Below are 22235 nucleotides of genomic sequence, written 5' to 3'. Positions count from 1 at the left end.
ATCTTCAAGCAACGAGCTGGGCAGAGTTTCCTCGCCTGGACTCCCCCCATCCACAGACCCAGAACCGTATAATACTGTTGGCGGTGAGCCTGAAGGCACGGGTGTCAGGCAATCAGAGGATATCTCCATCCATGACGAGCCTGGACGCACGGCCGTTACCTAGCCCCCGACCGCCCCTCCACCTGGGTCCCCAATAAGCCCAAGCGTTTCGATACGGCCAGCAGCCCGGTAGTGCAAAGTAGGTCCGTCCGTCCATAGCTAGATCTAGATCCCGATCCCGCATCACCGACGATGATCGCCGGCGGGACCGAATAGGTGGGCAGTCAACAACAGGCGAACTACTCCTCCACTTCCATCTCCTCAGCCACCGCGCCATTCTCGCCCCCGCCTCCACCGTTATCATCATTCTCCTCATCCTCGCCGTCGGCAGTCAGCCCCAAGATGCGGGCATATTGGACGGTGAGTCGCTGGAGGTCGCGGAACTTGCCTACATCAACAGCGTCAGCAACCCAATCCGGTGAATGAGTGAGAGTAATAGGCAGGGCCGCCGAGAGTCAGAGCCATGCACGCATGCACGACAAAACGGGAGAGAGGAATAATACTTACCCAAAATAAGAACAACCCCCTTCAACAACTCCCTTTTCTCCCACCCGCCCAGCATCTCCCCCTTCCCAAACCACCCCTTCGCCTCCCCACCACCACCACCACCACCCCTCTCCTGCAACAACCCCCCCACCAAGCAATTCAACAACTCCTCCACCTTCCCCCGCAACCCCTCCGCGCCAATGCGCTTGGCATACATAAACAAATACAACCTAAACTCCTCGCGGGCGCCGAGGGCCAGGGCACCGGCGATGCGGTTCTCGAGGTGGGCGACGCTGACGGTGCTCTCGAAGCCCTCGAAGCCGTCCTTGGAGAGCAGGGTCTTGATGAGGCGCTGCAGGGTGAAGGCGCGGCCCTTGAGCAGGAACTCGCTGGTGGTGTGGCGCTCGAGGTGCGGGATGATGCCCGCCGAGACGCCGACCTCGGCGGCTGCGGCGGTGTCTGGTTTGTCTGGGGTTGTGGTGGTGGTGGTGGTGGTGGTGGTGGTGGTGGTGGTTATGGATGATGCGGCGCCGTTTTTGTTCTTGGCCGTCACGGGCCCCACGGCTGTCGTCGACAGCGCGCTGATGGACGAGTCGTTGCTGTTCCAGTATTGGCTGCCTAGCGCCCACCAGGATTCTGAGAGGCGCTGCCATGCATACATGGTGGAGGAGTAGTAGAAACCGTCCCCGTTGCTGAGGGTGACGACGACGGCGCCGACGCTGTTGAGGTGTGCGGATGTGACCCCGGGAGCGGGTGTCGGGCCCTCGAGGGAGAGGGAGGTGATGGCGATGTCGAGAATGGGCGCTAAGGAAACGGGTGGGTGGGCAGCGGACATGGTTTTGATGTTGAAGACGTGGCAGAGGCCAACCGAGGTAATGCAGAGGAGCCAGTGCTCACGGGATTCGAGGATAACGGGTTGGGACTCAAGGATGATGCCATTGAAGAGGCGGCGGCCGGCGGGGGTCCAGGTGTGCACGGAGCCATCTTCGCAAGCGGCTGCCCAGAAGTGTTTGTTACCGGTTACGAGAATGATGGCGCGTGGGAGGTAGTCTTGCCACAGGCGGGCGCCTCGTTTGGAGGCCGAGATGTGGGCGGGCTCGCGGGGTCTGATGGGATTTTTGGCCTCGAGGACGATATTCTCCGGCACTTTGGACGCTTCATCGAGGGTCGATTCCCCTTGGAGGACGCCCTTCTCCAGGGGCCTCACGATGTGTGACCGCACCTTGGGCACGGCGAGTCTGGTCTGGGAGAAAGAGATGGCCGGACTTATGACGGCAGGTCGGAGGTACTCTGGCGTCGGTACAACGCCTTGTGCAGGGGCGCTCAAGGGAGCGGGCTCTAACCCCTCAGGGGTATCAATTAGAATCGGCACGGGCCCAGCTGAAGGCCGCTTGCCCGCGAGCTCGTCCTCCTCCTCTCCCTCCATCGCAGCGGCCTTCCGCTTGTTGCCTAACAGCATGGCAGCTATGCCGCCTCTCGGCAAGCCGTGGGATGGTTTGGACAGGTCCAGTATGGTTTGCGGTGTATCGCTCTGGGTTGTTTTGGTCGACTTCGCGCCGACAAGTTGTGATTGAGGCAATGACAAAAGACCGGTGGCAGATGACGAGACCAGTAATGGCGCTACCCTCTTTTTGCCGTCCTTGGTGACCTGTACTCGCGACTTCAGCTCCGCTATCCTTTCAGCCGTCTTCTCTACACTTTCCTCGGCCGGCGCTGCTTTCGGGGCCTCCTTCTCTTTCGGTTCTGTCGTGCCATTCGCCTCGCCATTCTTGGCCGTCGGCTTTGAGCCGTTCGTTGTGACTGGCTTGCCCTTGTCCTCGGGTTGAAAATCTCCCATCAGCGCACCCATCCTTGACTCAGCTCCGCGCAGCTCGCCCTCTTTGCTGTGGTTCTCAAGGTGGAGACCGTCGACATCTTCAGCGGTACCCATCCCTTTCCTCGGCCCACCGTACTTTTGCAATGCTTTATCGTTCTCCTCGGCGGTTGCCACCCAACCCAGCTCGCCCATCTCAAACTTGACGGCGAGAATGGTGCCGTCTAAGCTCGAGGCGAACAGCGTCTGGCCATCGGGGGTCCAAGCAAGGTCGGACATGGACTTGGATGCCACATCCTGTAGAATAACCACGGGCCTCGAGGTGTTTGTATTCCATATGCTCAACGTCTTGTCCTGCCCTGCGGATGCTATAACGGTCACCAGGCCGGGCGAGCCCTTATCGGTCGCGTTGTCGCTGGGCTTCTGTGTATGGAATAGGCGGGGGGAAAACATGCAAACCTCGGTGGGCCCCTCGTGGCCGATCAGGTTGATCTCACTGTCCCATCTAGAGCGCTCAATGATGGCAACACTGCTCACCGGCCCGTTGACAGCATTGGCCGCGGCGATGTGGTTCCCGTCTGGTGACCAGCTGCATCTCCTGAAGTATGTCGTAAGGGGCGAGCTCTTGAACGGCGCGCTGATGGTTGTCTCGAGGACAAAATTGTTGACCATGTCATGCTGGGTTGCGTTCGGCGGGGGCGGGGTGAAGCGGAAGATCTTGATGTGTCGGTCGTCGCCCGCCGTCGCGAAGAACTTGTTGGCGGGGTCGAATGTGATACCCTTAACATGGCTCTGATGCACGGCGATGGTCTTCAGTTTCTCGAAAGTGTGTCCCGACCATACCACCACCTTGGAATCTAGCCCGACGGAAACGAGGATCGAGTTGTCGTATGACCAGTCGAGGTCCTGGACATCGCTGTCGTGGCCGACGAGGCGCTTATGTGTTTTCCAGTTTTCAACAGGCGGGGGTTCGTTCGTGCCTGTATCCTCCAGTCAGCCTCCTGGCCTAACTTGCTATTTCTAGTGGGCCATACCAAAGGTTGCTGTATGCGAGGGTGGGTTGCTATCGAGCTGGTATATGCAGATGACCCTGTCGTCGGCGCCGGAAGCGAGGTAACGGCCATTCGGGGAAAATCGGACGGAATGGATGGTGCCCAGGTGGTGGCTCATGTGGCAAAGCTGTCGTGGTTTGCCGTGATCCGGATCGTCGGCGTTGAAGATGGCTTTGGTCGACCAGACACGGACATGGCCGTCTATCGCAAGTGAGTATGGATGACCAAGAGAGAATTGTGTAGTCGTGTCAACGTACCTCCGCCGGCGGTGGCGAGTCGCGAACCATCGGGGGAAATGTGGCAGCTGTAGACCTCGAAATCCTTTTGCTCCCCTGCACAACTCGTCATCAGCAAAAGGTCCTAAAGGCAAGAATGTCGCAGTATTGTGTAAGGTGTATTTTTGGGAACTCACCACTATGTCGCAACCATGAAGGTTTGATAATATGCATGCTGTGTGGGGGGCGTCAATAGACGCGATATGTTCATGTCGATGCTGTTTGTTGGAGTTTTGAGAAGGAGCTTGGAGCAGCTCTTCAAACAATTGAGATTCGCGACCATTCACGTCTGTTGCGCGGCAGACAAGGGAGTTGCATGCGCGACGTTCCAGGCTTGGCTTGGGCCCTGTTGTCCGCGTTGATTGGTGCGGGCCAGGATAGGCTTGACTCGACTTGCCTGCCGGAGTCAACCACTCAAGCGGGGCTGATGCTTCTTTTCGATCGACTCTTCAGGAGGGAGTATCAAGTTCCCAGTCGTGAAATATTCGCGAATTTGTATTTGGCAAGTACTGATCTTAATATCTCCCAGATCCCCTTTCCCAATTCGTACTCTATTTAACACCCCAACAAAGAGGGGGCGCAACAAACTGGGTGTTAGTTTATCCGGTCTTCGATGATGCCGCTCATGTCTTCATCAAGTGCGAAAGAGCCTCGGGATGGACAACTTAAAGCATTCCTCCACGCTCGGAACAGGCCAATAGATACAGACAACACCTTGTTTCTTCATACATCCCTTCCCTGCACCACGCTAAGAGAACCGAACCCTGACAAAATGCTCTGCCGACTGAAGCAGGACCCAAACCAGAGAAACGCGACGTGATTAACCAAAAAAAGAGAGCAAGGTAGAATACTGTAGCTTGCTCGATAGAGACGATTCAACACACGAGAAAACAGAAGACGGCAGCATGCGATAATCCGGCGGTAGCCTCTCTCTACTTCTTGGCTGTTGTCTTGGGCTTGACCTCCTACATCGACAATTGGTTAGCGGTAGGCTCCCATGATGAAGGGACCAAGGAATAGGGGGAGGGGGGGTTGCAGATGTATGATTGGAGGCGTCAAGACCATGAAACCTAAGGATAGGGGATGTACCTTTTCAGCCTTCTCGACCTTCTCAGCCTTCTCCTCTGTCTTCTTCTCCGTCGCGGTCGCCTTCTTCGCCGTCTTCTTCACGGCGGCCTTGACCTATAGTAGCGTTTGTCAGTACCCGGGTTGAATGTCTGCGCTCAAGACCGTAGGCCTGAAGCAATCGGGCCGGTGTGACTGGTGAGCGAAGGGCATGCCCACCTTAGCAACAGCGCCGTCCTTCTTGGGGGCCTTCTTCTTGGTCACGCCGGTGGGTTTGGCGCCCTTGGCCTCCGTCTTGGGGGCAGCCTTCTTCTTGGTTGCGGGCTTGCGCGTGATGGTGGGCGCGGTGTCGATGACCGAGATGACGCGTGGCTTGGAGTTGCCCGTCGCCGACCGCGTTTCGCGAGCCATAACTACGCTTTTACCTGGAACTGGTAGTCTGCCCGAATGGATAAGCATAGGTCAACCACAAAAAATGCAAGCAGAGCGCGAGAGGGTTGGTGGACATGGGACGCGACAGGCGGAGGTCCAACGCGCAATGTGTCGCTTCTGTCGCGCGCTGTCGCACAGCGCGAGAAAAGCCAAGCTCCGTCGCAGGACGGAAAGTTCTACTCACAGTGGAAAAGAAGGGTTGGACAACAAAAAGTTGCAAGACTAGGTTGGAGAAGAAAATGATTTCGTACTCGAGAATATCTCTTTGAACGGAAAGTATGCGGATAATGGGATAAGAAGGGTGTTTTGCAGAGCCGAAATGTCGAATGTCGGAAGGAAAACAAAAGGTGGGCGGCACAAAAACACGGGGTTGCCAGTGGTGCAAGCAGCAACACCGGCACCACCCACCATCAGCAGCCGCAACCTCCTTTCCCCAAACCCCCAGTCAAAAAGCCCTCGGAATTCCAACCGTTCGGCCGCTGAATTTTCCGTTTGCTTCAAGGGCCTCGCTGCTTTGTTTGCTGTTGATTTGAGGCATTCCCGTCGCTCCCCTCCACGGTCCCCATAGCCCTCATCCGCTGGCCCGCTTTCCTTGAAGCTCAAGCTCAAGGCCCAGAGCTAAGTTGAGCTTGGAATGACCTCTTGCCGCGCGCCTCCCTGCAGCCTTTTGGTAGAGCATCACCATGACACGTGGCTGAGGTTGTTACTCATTGGAGCCCGACTCCCCATTGTTGTAACTCTTCTTTTGATGCCATCATCTGTTTCAAGATCCAGGGCTTAGCGCGGTCCGTCCAACCCGGTGCCAAGGTGTCGAAGAGCGACCCATTTCATCCGCACGTAGTGCGCATTCTGCTCCCAAGAACTGCCGAAAATATGATGGAGAAAAGGGTCGCGGCGAACGTGGGTGAGTTGGTGGACAAATAATAAGTCCAACTCGATCCACCCGCTGACTGTCAAGTTGAAGTTGCGAAGAGGTTCAAGCGCGGTCCAAATAGGAGAAATGTGTGGGACGGGACCCACCCGGGAGCACAAAGCCACAAACGGCATGCTGAAGAAATACCCCGCATTCGTGGGGTCGGGTCCGCTGAAGCTATTCGGAACCCGAATGCAGCAAGAGTTTGCCATCGAGCATCGATTATGTGCACTCGGAACGAGATATCGGTTTTTACTTTTCTGTACCCACCTCTCTACGTCACTGTGAGAAAGGCATAATTTCTATTACTGTTTTATCTTCTGAATTGCACCAACAACAGCCTTCCCATTAGGTATCGCATCTTGGTGACGCCTTTACGCGCGACCGGGCATTGGCAGGCTGACATCACAACCATAGCCTTGGACACGGCTGTGAGTAACGTCAACTCAGCCAACAGCGGCTGTACTTCTATCGTGCATTGGTTATATCACCCACGGCTTGACAGCGTAACATATCTTCTAAGCTTGGCAGTCACGCAGTTTCCCGAGAAAGGGAAGGTGGGGCGTGCCATGTTGTCTGCCAAGCCCACCGAGACGAGCCGAAGAAAAGCGGGTACCCGGTGGTTGGGTTGAATAAAATTCGACCCCACCTCTCTTGCAGAGAGGTGGCGCCAAAATTGCCGGACATCGCAAAATACCCGGACACCGCCCTATACAAATCGCCATACTTTCGTGTCTTCTCGTATTAAACTGGCCATCTCAATCAACTACAATACAACGAATTGTAAATAGATTCTTTTGAAAATTAACAGAATTGTTCGGATAAATCTGAATCGTTTAAAAACGCAATAAAAATTGAGGTCTGACAGGTTATTTCTATTTGAAAAGCGGGTCGTCTTCAGAATCGACCTCCTAAGCCTATACCCCCTAAACCGCCTAACCCCCCTCGTTAATATCGCTAGTATCACCATCGAAGGTATTACTGGTATTGAAGGTATTACCGGTATCAGAAATACCACTATTCCAACCGCTACTACCTTCCTATTTACCTATATGTGACGAACCTACTTCAGGATTGTGACGAACCTACTTCAGGATCCTATCCTGTTAGGGTTCAGCTTCGTTGAAGGTAATCTCTCGAGGATGCTTAGGTTCGGTGCAGCCAAAGGGTGCACAACAATAGACTTGTCTCAACAGTAGGCTTGTGAGCTTGTAGCGAACTGTAGTTGTGATTGCTAACTGGAGAACTCCCAGAGCTCTCCAGAACGAGTGACTATATACTCTTCTAATCTCGGTGCTCATGATGCTCACCAGCCTTGGCTCTGAGCACACTGAGCACCCTGGTTCCTTGCTTGTCATTGGCTATGCTTCCTGCCCGATGATTAGTCCGGGATACTGCCATCGTACTGTCACGGAATGACCCAGGGAGCGGCCCGGGGCGGTCGCAGCCGAACGCGCAGGACGCTAACAGCCAATCGCTTAAGAACCAATGGAAATGGTTATCACGGGCTGTCAGTGATAATGGAGGATTATCACTGACTGTCGGTGACACTGGGTGACTATCACCAGTTGTCGATGACAAGGAGGGATTATCACCAGCGGGATAGTGATACTAGATAGTATATAGTCACTCGTTCTGGAGAGCTCTGGGAGTTCTCCAGTTAGCAATCACAACTACAGTTCGCTACAAGCTCGCAAGCCTACTGTTGAGACAAGTCTATTGTTGTGCACCTTTTGGCTGCACCGAACCTAAGTATCCTTTGCAAGATTACCTTCACTGAACCCTAACAGGATAGGATCCTAGGCAGGTTCGTCACAACTCTACACGTTTTACAGTAACTATAAATTTGACGCGCGGTTTAGGACCCGCCTGTCCGGGTATTTTGCGATGTCCGGCAATTTTGGCGCCACCTCTCTGCAAGAGAGGTGGGGTCGAATTTTATTCAACCCAACCACCGGGTATTCATCCTTTACAGGGGCTCGAGGGGTTAGCACCGGGGGATGCTCTCTCGGGTTTAAGGCCAGGGGTTTACTCCTTCTTGAATCTTTCGCCGGACATCTTCAATTTTCCGTTTTTCTCATCCTTCCGTATTGAGTCGCCGCAAGCTTTCAAAGAAGCACTCCCAACCCGTAAATGTCGGAATGGGCGCTAAATCTCCAGAGAACGATGAGCGTCGGCAGCATGGGCATGGTACGTGATCGCATGGATGAAGTAGATGAAGTATTTTTGAATGCACGTGCTCATTTTTACCAGGTGACACGCCCAGTCTGGATGACTCGAACCCTATGTCGGGGGGAGAATCGCGTAGCCCGGACATGTCGAGAGCCGGAGACGGCTGCCTCGGAGATGGTGGTGACGATGAAGAGAGCGACGGTGACGGCGGTGAAGTAAACCCAGCATCCGCCGACGCTGAATCCACTCAAAAGAAACGCAAGAAGCGCAACAAGAAGAAGTCCAAGAAGAAGAGCAAGGCCGACTCTCCCGGCGAACAATCCTCCCCCCCGAGGATCCCGTTGGACAAGCTGTTCCCCTCCGGCAATTTCCCCGAGGGCCAAGTGCTGGAATACCAGGCCACGGCACGCACCACGGCCGCCGAGCGTCGCTCGAACGCTCGGCAGCACTGGGAAGACGACACCTTCCTCCGGAACTACCGCAAAGCCGCCGAGATCCACCGCCAGACCCGGCGATGGGTGCAGGAGACAGCCAAACCCGGCGTGTCCCTTTACGACATTGCCGTCGGTATCGAGGATAGTGTCCGGGCGCTGCTAGATAATGCCGGCTTGGAAACCAGAGACGCCCTCAAGTCCGGCATGGGCTTCCCCACGGGCCTGTGCTTGAACAACCAGGTCGCACATTACACGCCCAACCCTGGTCAGAAGCCAGTCCTGCTGCAAGAACAGGACGTCTTGACTGTCGACTTCGGGGTCCACATCAACGGCTGGATTGTCGACAGCGCCTTCACTACGGCGTTCGACCCGACCTACGACAACCTCTTGGCTGCGGTCAAGGATGCGACCAACACGGGTGTTAAGGTGACAAGTTCCCCTACATGCTAACGGGGGGTTTGACAACTAACAGTATTGCAGACGGCCGGGATTGACGTGCGCATTAGCGACGTCAGCGCTGCGATCCAAGAAGTCATGGAAAGCTACGAGGTTGAGATCCGCGGCAAGACCTACCGTGTCAAGCCCATCAGAAACCTGTCCGGTCACAACATCCATCAGTATCGCATCCACGGCGGCAAGTCCATCCCGTTTGTGAAGAACCGCGACCAGACCAAGATGGAAGAGGGCGAGATCTTTGCCATCGAGACCTTCGGGTCGACGGGGCGCGGCTACATAGTCGATGATGTGAGTCTCTTATCCAAAGAACTGGACGATGCGAAAGAAGGGGAAATGCTGACGCCTGAGTAGGTTGGCGTCTACGGTTACGGGCTCAACCACAATGCCCCGCTGAATGTGCCCGTGGCTCTGTCTTCTGCCAAGCGTCTGCATAAGACCATCAGGGAGAACTTTGGCACGATCGTGTTCTGCCGCCGCTATCTCGAGCGACTCAACGTCGAGAAGTACCTGGCTGGCGTGAGTTCGGCCTGTCCCTGATGAATGTTGGGTGGACACCCGTGCTAACGAACCGCGCAGATGAATTGCTTGGTCCAACAAGGCGTCGTGGAAGAATATGGGCCGCTGATGGACGTCAAGGGGTCGTATTCGGCCCAGTTTGAGCATGTGCGTTGTCTGAGGGTCCTGCTCCCAATGATCAGTTGAAGCTAACATTCTCGCAGACCTTTCTCCTTCGTGAGACGCACAAGGAGGTTTTCAGTCGTGGAGACGACTACTAGAGGGATGGATATTGACAAGTTTGGGGGCGTTTGAGTTTTTTCCCCATCCCTTGGTCCTGGTTTTTTTCCCCCACCCGGGGTTGTTTTCCCAGCACCGTCACGCAAATGCGAAGGGATTTTGTATAGCACATTGAATTTGATCATTTTTTCCCTCTCGGCTAGTTGTTCAGCATTTCCAAGCAGACAACCCACTCGAACTTGTGCTAGCTTGGCCTGGCATGGGAGGAGTCGGTCGCGGCAAAAAGTGGTTAGGTCGGGATCTCCGCCATTCTTCGGCCACTTCCAGCGCGATGCTGCCTTTTTTGGTGAATGGTGGAGTAGTGTTGGGTAGAAACACTGAGCTAATGATGTATCAAGGCAGGTGATGCGGGTCGGTGGACGGGATCAGGGAGCGAGTACAAGCACACGTAGTGGCGAGAGTTGGGGTTGACGGGAAGAGGAGCTCCAAGCGTGAAGGGCGTTGTTGGTGAGTCGTTCAGGGGGGAGAGACGTATGGAAAAGGAGAAGGGCGAGGACCAGCGGGCAAGCGTGGGGGGTTACACAAGTTCCTCCTTTGAAGCTTGGTCATGATCGACATCGAGGTGTTCGTGCCTGACAGAGAACAAGTTCGCGGTGGGTGATGACCCGCGGCGCACAGCGGATGCCACCTTCCCGAGACAGACAAGGCAACGCTCCCATCCAAGACATGGGGAGAAGCTGATGAGCTCGGCGCTCAGGTCGCCGACTTGCCCTTCAGGCATGCAACCCGGGGGAACAACCAACGAACCAGTAGTCCCGATCCCGACATACTAGTCGCTCCAGCTCGGCGATCTCGCTATGGCAACATCGCTACCCCCACTGACGATACATCCCCGCTTGCAGATGTCAAATTCCGATCAGCATCTCCAGATCTGGCACCCCCCGGTCGGATGGCTCCCGAAATATCCCCATCCAGTGGGTTTTGTCAGCTCCCACGAGGCTGCAAGACAGAAAAGAAACGGGAAAAGTCGATCATAGCTTAAAATGGATTAGACGTCGAGGTTGCTGCTTCACGTGGAGATCTACCGACAGGGCTACGATGTCACCACCATGCCAAGCATGTCGTGATATCAAGCTTCACGTCCGCCATTTTTCAGCTCCAAGCCTGAATTTTCGATGTCCCCCTATTAGATCACGGAGAATTCAGCTCCCGTACCAGAGCAACATCATATCATTGGGCAATTGAATCTACATAGGTACATGTACATGGGATGGGTTGTTTAGCTGACATGCAGTGCGGCTAGTATATGCACATATGTACATGCAGACATGTCATGCCCACCACCCACCCACGGCGTCTCTCATCTCGGTGCTTCATCTGCCTTGGCGTTCCGGCCGCCAGGTTGCCAAGGTCACATATCGTGGGGTGACATGATCGATGGAGATGTGCCGGAACCAGGGCAATATTATGCATGTCAGTAAATCCGTCAACATTCATGAATCTTGAGCACAACAAGGTACCGTGACTTGACTCCTAGAGTAACAAACAAGTAGGCAGCTGCACACGTCGAGGTCCACAATCTTAGTACTGTAGAACCTGTACTCAGTCCGGGGGGTGGTATTTTGAGCACACCAGTGACTCTCTCATCCTCTCGGGTCGGGGACCGAACCCCATGCGATCACCATGATGTTTCCCCCATCTGATGTTTAGCGTCATCTACGCCACCGACCACTAGGCCTCTCTCTCTCCCCGGCCCACAACTTCTCACCCGCGCCCATCACGCCGTCGCTGCAGGAAGAGAATGGGGGCACATTTTCCTAACTCAGTAGATCTTAGTCCTAGTCGATCGTTGCTTGTTCTGACACCCAACTTCCGTCGCGATCAAGATGGCGGGAAACCATCGAGTTGCGTGCTCTGTAATGGAAGTCGCATCAGATCGGACTAAAGAAAAGGAGATGAATGATGACATCGCGGAAAGGAGGATGAGGGCTTGAAAATGTATAAGAGGGAGCTTCCTGGATGCTCTCTCAGCCCAGAAGTTTCTCCATCATCCTCGGATTCGACAGCATCTTTAGCCTTGTTCACTCCTTTGCTGACAACCGGTTAATCACTTAATTCCTTCACGATGAAGACCTCAACCATTATCCAGTTCATCCCCTACGCTGCCCTTGCGCAGTGCCTGTCCCTGCCTCCGCTGATTCCCAGCATCCCAGGAGTCACGGAGCCCCTGAACAACCTCGCTCCCCCGCTGCCCATTCTCCAGGTCCCCACGCCTGCGTTGGACAGCCCTCATTTCACGGCCAGCGATATCAAGCCCAAGAAGATTGGGTATTTCTGGACCGGCGCTGGTGACCGGCAGCACAAGGGTGCGTGTCTTGATCTTTGACCCGTTTAATAGTCGACATGCTAACCCGATCTACAGACTTCCTCGCCACCTACAGTCTGGATGATGTGGGCACTACCGCCCCTTTTCTCGTTGACAAAATCTGACTGGTGTAGGACACCTTCGGTACTCTCCTGTGGATCACGGATGTGCCCAGCAGCGGCAACGACCCTCACCATCTCGGTCCCTCGCTCGATGGCAAGACCTTGGTTGGAGGTGGCCTCCTGTCCCTGCTCAAGACCCAGGTGCGTTCCCATCAAGATGATTTTGATAGATCACCTGCTGACAGGAGCAGGACACGGCCTTCTACTTCGACACGACCAACCCCTATCGCCCTACGTTCAAGAAGAGCAACCGGGCTCTCCTCTCCTCGATCGCCGATGAGATCCGCGCAAAGCCGGACGGCGGCTTCTACATCACGTACATGGGCTCGGCCGTCGGCACCTCGCCCGGTCGCCTGGTTGAGACCGATGCCGACTTCAACATTATCCACGAATGGCCCCAGGATGTGGAGAGCACGCTGAACATCCTCGGCGAGCAGTTCAACCCCCACGGCCTGAGCATCGACTGGGAGAGGAGGAACATCCTCACCTCGGACTTTGTTGAGCCGGTGACCATCCTGCACCCGAGTCTCGGCATCAGGAAGGCGAACACCCTGCGTCTGTGGGACTTGGACACGAAGAAGATTCTCAACACCATCACCATCCCGAACGTAAGTGTTTCTTGAAGCTGCGGGCTTTTTTGATCAATTTGTTAATGAACGTGCAGGGTGGTGGTATCCAAGATGTTAAGCACATCCCCGGCAACCCTGAGGGCGCTGCTCTCGCTACGGCTGTTCACCTCGGCCAGGTCTGGATCATCTACCCCGAGCGCAAGGACGCCCACGGCAAGCCTGGCGTTGCCGAGCTGCTCTTCGACCTCGGCCCCAAGGCCCGTGACACCGTCGCCATCTAGTGAGTTCCCACCTTGAATCCCTACCAAAACATCATCTCCTTGGGCCAAAATCAACTAACCCCACCGCAGCACCGACATCACCCAGGACGGCCGCTTCTTCTACCTCTCCCTGACCACCGCCAACCACATTGCGGCTCTCGACATCAGCGACCTGAACAACGTCAAGCGCCTGGACGACCCCGATGAGGAGCAGCCGACCATCGGCCCCCACTACGTCAAGGTCACGCCCGACCAGAAGCACCTGGTGGCCACCGACTACTTCGTGCAGACCGGCAACCTGGGTCTGATCAACACGCCGGCCGACTTCAAGGCCCTGTACATCGACATCCTCGACGACGGCAGCCTCAGCTTCAACCGCTCCATCGATTTTCAGCGCGAGTTCGCCAACCGTGGCGGTGCCAAGCCGCACTCGAGCGTCATCTTCGATCTGACTGATCCTGAGAACCCGCTCTACTACTAGATGGGGTCGTTGTTGTTTGTTGGGGGGTGGGAGGTTAATTTGCTGTTGCGTTTTCAGGGGGTCGACCAGAGGGGTGGCCTTCCACTTTATCACCACTCCTTAATGTGTTGCCTTGCTTTGCCATTTCAATTCTACCATCTTTAGGCAATAATAACATAATGTCTTGTATACCAGATCGTCTTCATGAACGATGTGAACTGTGAGATGTTTTAAGGAGTAGTAGCCATTCCATTTCCGAATGCGAGGAACACGAGATGACTCATTTGCGGGTCGGTTCCGCGCTTCCCTCCACTGTGACTCCAATTGAGGTTGATTCACAGGGTGTGGTTTCTCAAGATAAAAACCCAACTACGTCCCCTCTATCCGAATTCTAGCTAGAACTCAAACTCTACAACCAAACCAAACGCCAACATACCTCTTTCAGCGGCAGTAAAGCCCCGGCCCCAACCTAAGCCCAACAACAAAGATGTCACCCTCCTTCCCCCCACGCACCTGGACGCGCGAAGTGTCCGGGACGAGCTACACCATCTCGACCGACCCCTCCCTCATCCAGCTGGACGCGGTCAACGCCGCCTTCGCCTCCGACATGGTCTACTGGGCCAAGCCGCTCACGCCCGACGCCCTGAAAATCTGCGTCGAGCAGTCGCTCTGTTTCGGACTGTACGCCGCCCCCGCGGAGGATGGGAACCACCAAGGTGATTTAAACCCCCCTACTGCCCCTCGCCAACCCCACCATCCCATCCCTTCTTCCCTCCCAACCTCCTACCCCCTTTGCCCTCCCCTACCCACCATCCCCCCCCCCACCCCCATCAACCCCCCTCAACCTCATCAACCACCCCAAACTAACCCCCCTCCCCCCCCCCCCCCAAAGGCCAAAAAGCCACCCCACCCCCCATGACCGGCTTCGCCCGCCTCGTAACCGACTACACGACCTTCGCCTACCTCACCGACGTGTACATCCTCCCCGCCCACCAAGGACGTGGCTTAGGCAAGTGGCTAGTCCAGTGCGTGGACGAGGTGCTTGCAGGGTGGCCCGAGCTGCGGCGGTGCCTGCTGCTGACGCGCGACGAGACGGCGGTGCGGATGTATGAGGCGATGATGGGGGCGAGGGTGATTACGTCGGAGGGGGGTGGGGGGTTGTTTATTATGGAGAGGAAGGGGGGTGGGAATGTTTATGGGGATGGGAATGCGGGTGTGGGGAGGGAGTAAGGGAGGGAGGGAGTAAGGGAGGGAGGGAGGGAGGGAGACAGAACGTGGGTGGAGCTGGTTAGGGGGGGAATGGTTGGTGTTTTATTTGGTTAAGATTAGTTATTTATTTGCCTGGTGGTTTTCCGTATGCCCCGCCGTTGGCTCTCCTGATTTCGATGGCGCGTTTGTAAGGGGGCGCGGTGGGCGGCTGAACCGGGTCCAGCGAGACGTGGTCGTCCGGGAGTTTGTATGAAGCATCCGAATCGAACGCGGAGAGGTCGCCGCATGCCACGAAGGGAGCAATCCAGCGGATGTCCTTGTCGTGCGGCTCGGTTGATAGATCGTCAACCTCGACTTCCTCAATCCCATGCTCGTCCGCCATCTGTGTCCGCTCAGGGGTCACGTCCCAGGCTCCAGTTTGGTAATTCTGCATCAAGACCGGTGCCGTGATTGGTGCCACTGCGTTCTGGTCTGCTAGCATCTTGGGCAGTCGGTTGCCGACACCGAGAGGCTCCTCCAGGCTAGCCTTGAAGCCTTCGGGCGGCTGGAAGTTGATGCACACGATGAAGGCCTCCACACTGCTAGCCCGCGATGAACGGGGCTTGGCCACGTACACCTTCTCAAAGAATATCTTGAGCTGCGCGTACAGCAGATCCACGTTGCGGCCCCTGAAAATCTTGGCGACGAACTTGCCGCCGGGCTTCAGCACGCACAGGGCGAGGTTGAGGGCGGCAAAGAGCAGCTGCGACTGCACGTAAATATCGAGGTCGTGCAAGCCGGTAACGTCGGGGGCGCCGTCACTGATGACGAGGTCCACGGGTTGTGAAGCCTGTTGGTTCATCGTCTCTGGGTCGTAATCGGGGTCCAGGGCCTTCAGAAGCAGGGGGACAGTAGCCGGGTGGGTGATGTCGGCGCGTAGGGTGATGATGCCGGGGAGCGGGCTGATGGGTTGGAGATCGATGGACACAATCTTGACGTCTTTCCGTGGCTTCAACTGCGCTTGGGGGGCCTCATCTTTCGAGATCGGCTTTTCCTGATCAGGGGTTGCATTCGAGGGGACAACATTGAGCATGTGCTGGCGGAACTTGGCTTCCCTGTCTTGCCAGGCACAACGACCGAACTTCTCGCCCTTGATAAGCACTCTAGATAGTACTTGAGACCAGCTACCCGGAGCAGCGCAGAGGTCGACGACACGTGTGACATCCTCAAACAGGTTGAACTCTGCTGGTGTCAGTCTCGTGTGTCCAATAAACCGTGGAGTTGAGGTTGACTCACCCTCGTCGAGCTGGAGCAGTTTGAAGGCACTCCTTGCACGCCAGCCCTGCTCTTTTGCGAGCCTGTAATAGGCGTCGCGCTTGTCTTTGGAGGACTTTCCCATTTTGGATTTGGTGGGTTATGGAGAAAAAAAAAGAAGCACCTAACCCCGCGATCTCTCGAATGCCGACAAAAGTCACAACTTGGGGGTCACTGTGTTGCCCACTTAAGGGAAAATAAAAATGGCCTAAAAGTCCCTCTTTATGCGGATCTGTGTAATAAGAAGGGATTTCGAGCAAATGGTAGGTGCTGTGGGAGATGCTTGATGTGAATTAAACAGGCAGGTGAAAGACTCATTTCATTCATTGCAAAGGAAGGAGGGACATGAAATTGAAGCTTGGTGGAGGGGCATCTGCCGTAAGTTACGGTAACGCTGTGGACGGTAAACCGTATCAGGAAGGCGGTCAAGATTTGGTCAGCGCTGGGCTGCGCCAGTGCGGGTAAAAGTGGGCCTCAGCTTTCAGCGATTCAGTACCAACCATTTTCTGCGATTTTTCATTTCAGATTCAACAAGCCACTCTCACTCACAACTCACCCGGATATCTCACAACATGGTCATCGACAAGAAGAGGAAACGTTCCGAAGGACAGGGGAAACGCTCCAAAGCACCCAATGCCGGCTCCAAGCGTCAAAAGTCGAATGCCGGAAAGCGCGTGACGAGCGTGGATTCGCTGGCATGGAAGACGGTCGAGGTGCCCGAAATGTATGATGATGCCGAGGGCTTTTACGGCCTGGAGGAGGTTGAGGGCGTTGACATTGTGCGAGACGGTGACACTGTGAAATTTGTAAGTGTTTGTGTTCTGCTTGTCTCAAATATCTTACACTCGCTCACTCACTTTAGGTGGCTGCTGTTACTGCCGAGTCGGATGCCAGTGAAGAATTTGGGGGGTTCGATGATGCGCCAGAAGGAGCCGATGGAGCTATCGGGGAAGGCTCTGCAGAGTCTACGGAGCAGACGGCGCCCGTAACTCCAAACAAGGAGTCCAAGAAAAAGAAAAAGGGTTCCAAGGGTGAAGAGAATGCTGCGCCAAAACCCGATGCCAAGGACCAAACGAAGGAGAAGAAGGGAAAGAAGGAAAAGAAGGGCGCCAAGGTCGAGCAAGCCAAGGAGGACACCGAACTCGAAGCCAATGTCTTTGCCCAGGCTGCCGACCTCGCGGAAGCTGAGGCTGAGGACAACGACATCGACATGTCCCAGTGGGTCCCGCTTGACCTTTCTCCCCAGATCCTGTCGTCTATCGCCCGCCTCAAGTTCGCCAAACCGACCGCCATTCAAGCCAGAGCTATTCCCCAAATCATGAACGGCCACGATGTCGTTGGGAAAGCAGCAACCGGTTCGGGAAAAACGCTAGCTTTTGGGATTCCCATCGTGGAGAGCTGGTTGGCCAAGAGAACCGAGAACCCGACTGCCGAGAAGAAGGGGCCGATCGCCATGATTCTTTCGCCGACTCGAGAACTCGCCCACCAAATTTGCGACCATCTCAAGTTACTCTGCGCCGGACTCACCACCGGTCCCTACATTTGTTCCGTGACTGGAGGCCTAGCGGTGCAGAAGCAGCAGCGTCAGTTGGAGAGAGCCGACATCGTGGTCGGGACGCCGGGCAGAATGTGGGAGCTGATGAGTTCGAGCAACTCGGTGCTAGGGTCACTTAGGGGTATCGACTTTCTGGTTGTTGATGAGGCGGACCGGCTTCTCAAAGACGGCCACTTCAAGGACGCCGAAGAGATTCTGAAGGCGATAGACCGGACCGCGCCAGGGGAGGAAGTCGATGACGATTCCGAGGACGAGGCCCCGCGGCACCACCGCCAAACACTCGTTTTCTCGGCCACCTTCAACAAGAACCTGCAGCAAAAGCTCGCCGGAAAGGCTCGTTTCAACCTTACGAGCGACACCGAATCGCTGGAGTACCTCCTGAAGAAGCTCAACTTCCGCGAAGAGCGCCCTAAGTTCGTCGATACCAATCCCATCTCCCAGATGGCCGAGAACCTCAAAGAAGGCCTGATCCAATGCGGCGATCTCGAAAAGGACCTGTACCTCTACTCAGTCCTTCTCCTACAGCCCACCCGCCGCGCGCTAGTCTTTACCAACTCGATCAACACCGTCCGCCGCCTAACCCCCTTCCTCCAGGCCCTCAATCTCCCCGCCTTCGCACTCCACTCGGACATGGAACAAAAAGCCCGGCTCCGCTCCATCGAGCGCTTCAAGGCAGCCAACAACACCACCCAAACCCCATCATCATCATCATCCACCTCCTCCACCACCTCCTCCTCCATCCTCATCGCAACCGACGTCGCCGCGCGCGGGCTCGACATCCCCAACATCGACCTCGTCATCCACTACCACGTGCCGCGGACCGCCGACGACTACGTGCACCGGTCGGGCCGCACGGCGCGCGCCAGCACCTCGGGCATCTCCATCCTGCTGTGCGGGCCCAAAGAGGCCGTGCCGACACAGCGCCTGATCGCCAAGGTGCACGCCGCCGCCGCCGTCAACTCGTCGCGCGCGCAGCTCGCCAGCGCCGGCGTCGGCGTCCATACCATCGATATCGACCGCCGTTTGGTTTCGCATCTGCGCCCGCGCGTGGGGCTGGCGAAGAAGATTACCGAGACGGGGATTGCGAAGGAGAAGGGGGCCAAGGAGGATGATTGGATGCGGAATGCGGCGGAGGAGTTGGGGGTTGAGTTTAATGCCGAGGAGCTGGAGGCTGCGGGGCTGTGGAAGGGGAAGGGCAGTGGCAAGAAGTTGAGGGAGAAGGAGGCGCGCGCGGTGACCAAGGCGGAGGTTAAGCAGTGGCGTTGGGAGTTGAAGGAGTTGCTTGCGAGGAGGGTGAATACGGGCGTGAGTGAGAAGTATTTGGGGGGGGTGGATGTGGATGGGTTGTTGCGGGGTGCGAGGGGGGAGTTTCTGGGGCAGGTTGAGGGGTTGGGGTTGTAAGCTTGTGGTGGTGTATACGGAGACGTGTGGTAGGGTAGTGGCAGAATTATTAGCATGCATTTATATTAGGTACGCTGGGTATCTTATCTCCTCCTCATTCCGGCTGGTAGCCCCTAGGTAAGCCAGATCACCCTACCGCCTCCACAACCCCCCCTCCATCGCTCCCCAAACCCTCCTCAGCCCCCCACCACACCCACTCCCCACCGCCCCAAACAAAGCAACACCACTCGTCGCCGATGACAACCACGCACAACAACCACGCCGTGAACTCTTCCCTCCTCCCTCACTCTCTTCTGTACCACTCCCCTCGCTCTCACTGGCACCCGTACCCGTACCCATGTCCATACCCATATCCGTGTTCATGCTCATGCCCCTGCTCATGCTGGTGGGGGCGTACTGAAACTCAAACAGGGTGTCGCCCGAGAGGCTGCGCGAGCGCGAATATGCACGTGGTGGAAGCGTCGAGCCGGGGTGCTGCCATAATTCGCTTGTTGTGGGGTGGTCGCTGTTTGGGGAATGGCTGTGGTGCTCATGGAGGAGCGCCCTGGAGCTGGGGGGGAGACAGTCACCGGGGCAGAAGGGACAGGGTGGTTGTGGTGGTGGCGGCGGCTGGTTTATTACGGTGGTGGTGGTGGAGTTGCGTCTCTGGGAGCGCAACCATTTGGTGGCGGTTGTGAGGGTTCGTCGCCCGGTTCGTTTTCCCTCGGGGCTGGGGGTGGTGGTTTCTGAGGTAGAGCTGGTGGTGGTGTTGGTGGTTTCGGAACCGGGGGATGGTGGTTGTGCCAGCCCCGTGGTAGCGTCCTCGCGTGCCTCCTCGGCAAGGTGTTCCCACAGCGAGAGGGCCACCTCCTCGTGGATGACCGGGACTTGGATGAGGCGCCGGCATGCGCGTGACCCCTCGGAATGAGACAGCTGGCCGATCGCGCGCAGAGATGGAAGCGTCAGCTGGCAGTCGATTGTTATGTCGTTGGCATGGTAGGCCCAGTGTTCATTGACAAAGGCCCGGATCACCTCGTCGGCTTCCCAGATGGAAGCCCGGGTGGCCTGGTTCGCTTCCCAGATAGAGTCCAGCTCTGAAAGCGTGGGCTCTGATTTCTTGCTTGAGGACGACTTGAAGGTTGTGTTGCTGGCGGATGAAGCAATTGAACCCCGGGACGCGGCGCTGGATGACAGGGAACGGGAGAACCGTCTGAGGCCGGGAGTGGACTCTGACATCGATAGTGAAGGAGAGTTCCGTAGTAAGAAGGCGAGAGCACCGCCATTATTGTTGGTTTCCGCAGTATTGCCTATCGTGTTGGCATCCGTGTCCTCTTGGGGATTGCTCATCGTAATGAGGCAAACCGAGTGTTGAGTTTGACAAACCCCGGGCAACCGGATGTAGTGTAGTGCCTAGGTGGGTAGGTAGGTACCTATGCTGCTTGTTCTTGTTTTACAGAAGGTTCCATTCGTGACAGTGTTGTGTTTTGGCAACAACTATCTGCCTAACCATCTTAGGGTAGATCTCGTCGTCAAAGAAGTTTCTCTATACCATTAGACAGTATGGCCAAAAGTTGATGAATGATCCACGCGCGACAGGCAGGTGTGGCCAGCAACCCGGAGCACAACCCATTGTTCCCGACAAAGAAAGTGCGAACAGAAAGGCGGTTGGCTGCGAACAAAGCAACAAAGGGGGACAGGTCCAATGATAGATGGAATATGGTTAAGGGGAAATCGAGAATGCGTTTGTCTCTGACCCAACAAAGAGTCGGTGGCTTTTCAGGTAATATCAAAAAGGCCGCCATGATCCCCGCGCATAATCGCCTTTGGTCCGCTTCATAGCAGCCGTGATACACCAAAGTCTAGAGTGAGTTTGACTTGGGCAGAGTGGACTTAACAAAGCACTGAAACACACAACTTCGAACTTGTCAGTTAGTTGTATCCAAGACGCCAACACGACGAAGCCATCCTAGTAACGTAGCAAAGCAAACAAACCAATCCGGAGAGACACAAGCAAGATGAGCCTCCTCTATCTCGAAACCCACAACCCTAACCGTCCACCACCCCAGATCCCCTACAAGCGTACCAGGCGCTCCAACAAGCTATCCACTTGGGTAGCCAACACCGACCTCCCACCCCACCGCATCCTCCGCCTCACTCACCTCGCCCGCCTCACCCCCGTCCTCGACCACCGCAGAGAGCGCCTCCGCGCAGCCCGAGCCCAAACCGAGCAAGCCATCGAACAACTAACCACCCCCATCCCCCCCCGCAAAACCACCACCTTTCCCCGAACCACCACCTTCAGAACCACAAAACCCATCCCCCCCAAACCCCGCCACCCCCTCCACCGCCAATGGCAACTCGAACAACACCTCCCCACCCCCCTCGCCCAACAAGCCCACACCATGTCCCACACCCTCGCCGCCGCCGGCCCCCCACCGCGCTACGCGAGCCCCCGCGAGCGGCAAATCCACGCCGACCCTTCCCAACGCACCATCCTCTGCTATCTCCGCCTCCGCGCCCGACGACAGCGATACATCGCGCGCGAGGGGCGGTGGCTGGCGCAGAGCGGGTCGTGGCTGCTGGAGCGGGCGGGACACCGGGCCAAGGGGTGGATCAAGGCGCGGGACGAGAAGCATAGCGCGCGGCGGGTGATGGGGAGGAAGGTAAAGTGGTATGAGGGGTGGCGGGTCGGGGTAAGGTATGATTGGGAGTTGGATGCGTGGAGGTGGGGGGTGGGGTTAAGGAGGGGGACGGTGATGGGGAGGGTGGGGAAGGAGAAAAAGAAGGGGAGGGAGGGGTGGCCGGGGCAGGAGATGTTTGAGATTTATAAGTTGGTGAGGTATGGGTGGACGGAGGTGTTTGGGATGGGGGAGGATGAGGAGGCGAGGGAGGGGAGGGAGGCTGAGATGCTGATTGAGCGGGGTGGGTTCAAGCAGGCGTATGGGAGTGGGATGATGTTGAAGGGGAGTTCGCCGTTGAGGCAAGCGTGGACGCCGGTGGTGGAGGAGGTTTAAAGGTGAGCACATTATTAATATTAAGGGATCGCTGACCAGACAGTGCAGGCTTGACCCGAATGAGGTTTGTTTACAG

The 22235-nt window shown here is 56.3% G+C and overlaps 8 protein-coding genes across 8 annotated transcripts; 5 read left to right on the top strand and 3 right to left on the bottom strand.

Moving 5' to 3' along the window:
• Positions 1 to 233: 233 nt before the first annotated feature.
• On the bottom strand, positions 234 to 4026 carry F5144DRAFT_105238 (TUP1-like enhancer of split-domain-containing protein). The gene is made up of 5 exons (XM_066782101.1): positions 3863 to 4026; positions 3708 to 3782; positions 3433 to 3651; positions 607 to 3378; positions 234 to 487 (listed from the first exon to the last, which is right to left on the bottom strand). The coding sequence occupies exons 1-5, from the start codon at positions 3897 to 3899 to the stop codon at positions 339 to 341; spliced, it is 3252 nt and encodes a 1083-aa protein (XP_066646188.1). The 5' UTR covers positions 3900 to 4026; the 3' UTR covers positions 234 to 338.
• A 631-nt stretch (positions 4027 to 4657) lies between these two features.
• F5144DRAFT_599316 (uncharacterized protein) lies at positions 4658 to 5201 on the bottom strand (the record flags this gene model as incomplete). Its single annotated transcript, XM_066791001.1, has 3 exons — positions 4658 to 4690; positions 4815 to 4907; positions 5010 to 5201. The coding sequence occupies 3 exons, from the start codon at positions 5199 to 5201 to the stop codon at positions 4658 to 4660; spliced, it is 318 nt and encodes a 105-aa protein (XP_066646187.1).
• Positions 5202 to 8420: 3219 nt separating this feature from the next.
• On the top strand, positions 8421 to 9973 carry F5144DRAFT_590065 (methionine aminopeptidase 2-like protein; the record flags this gene model as incomplete). Its single annotated transcript, XM_066790123.1, has 5 exons — positions 8421 to 9167; positions 9222 to 9485; positions 9549 to 9713; positions 9774 to 9860; positions 9917 to 9973. 5 exons carry the CDS (start codon positions 8421 to 8423, stop codon positions 9971 to 9973), a joined length of 1320 nt encoding a protein of 439 aa, XP_066646186.1.
• Positions 9974 to 12066: 2093 nt separating this feature from the next.
• Positions 12067 to 13729, top strand: F5144DRAFT_640663 (uncharacterized protein; the record flags this gene model as incomplete). The annotated part of the gene is made up of 6 exons (XM_066792747.1): positions 12067 to 12298; positions 12355 to 12383; positions 12432 to 12560; positions 12608 to 13027; positions 13084 to 13268; positions 13339 to 13729. Coding segments are annotated over 6 exons (1386 nt in total), but the record flags the coding sequence as incomplete, so codon positions are not given.
• Positions 13730 to 14195: 466 nt separating this feature from the next.
• Positions 14196 to 14938, top strand: F5144DRAFT_599313 (uncharacterized protein; the record flags this gene model as incomplete). The annotated part of the gene is made up of 2 exons (XM_066791000.1): positions 14196 to 14424; positions 14601 to 14938. 2 exons carry the CDS (start codon positions 14196 to 14198, stop codon positions 14936 to 14938), a joined length of 567 nt encoding a protein of 188 aa, XP_066646184.1.
• A 103-nt stretch (positions 14939 to 15041) lies between these two features.
• On the bottom strand, positions 15042 to 16295 carry F5144DRAFT_599312 (FtsJ-like methyltransferase-domain-containing protein; the record flags this gene model as incomplete). The annotated part of the gene is made up of 2 exons (XM_066790999.1): positions 15042 to 16138; positions 16193 to 16295. 2 exons carry the CDS (start codon positions 16293 to 16295, stop codon positions 15042 to 15044), a joined length of 1200 nt encoding a protein of 399 aa, XP_066646183.1.
• Positions 16296 to 16782: 487 nt separating this feature from the next.
• On the top strand, positions 16783 to 20517 carry F5144DRAFT_590062 (P-loop containing nucleoside triphosphate hydrolase protein; the record flags this gene model as incomplete). Its single annotated transcript, XM_066790122.1, has 9 exons — positions 16783 to 17016; positions 17073 to 18275; positions 18438 to 19094; position 19200; positions 19385 to 19551; positions 19591 to 19988; positions 20079 to 20106; positions 20146 to 20404; positions 20447 to 20517. The coding sequence occupies 9 exons, from the start codon at positions 16783 to 16785 to the stop codon at positions 20515 to 20517; spliced, it is 3018 nt and encodes a 1005-aa protein (XP_066646182.1).
• Positions 20518 to 21160: 643 nt separating this feature from the next.
• On the top strand, positions 21161 to 22159 carry F5144DRAFT_599309 (uncharacterized protein; the record flags this gene model as incomplete). Its single annotated transcript, XM_066790998.1, has 1 exon — positions 21161 to 22159. The coding sequence occupies one exon, from the start codon at positions 21161 to 21163 to the stop codon at positions 22157 to 22159; it is 999 nt and encodes a 332-aa protein (XP_066646181.1).
• Between the last annotated feature and the right edge of the window lie 76 nt (positions 22160 to 22235).

This window comes from Chaetomium tenue (genome assembly GCF_020726465.1).
Source record: "Chaetomium tenue strain MPI-SDFR-AT-0079 chromosome Unknown F5144scaffold_2, whole genome shotgun sequence".
Classification (NCBI taxonomy): domain Eukaryota; kingdom Fungi; phylum Ascomycota; class Sordariomycetes; order Sordariales; family Chaetomiaceae; genus Chaetomium; species Chaetomium tenue.
Note: the sequence above shows the minus strand (reverse complement) of the source record. Positions and strands in the feature narration are given on the sequence as shown.

Excerpts from the sequence above, each read along its gene's own strand:
- F5144DRAFT_105238 (XM_066782101.1), bottom strand. The coding sequence starts at position 3,899 with ATGCATATTATCAAACCTTCATGGTTGCGACATAGTG. Across the intron at positions 3,783-3,862 it reads TTCATGGTTGCGACATAGTG|GGGAGCAAAAGGATTTCGAG; the intron begins GTGAGTTCCCAA and ends CGAGTTGTGCAG. Across the intron at positions 488-606 it reads GGGGGTTGTTCTTATTTTGG|GCAAGTTCCGCGACCTCCAG; the intron begins GTAAGTATTATT and ends CTGTTGATGTAG.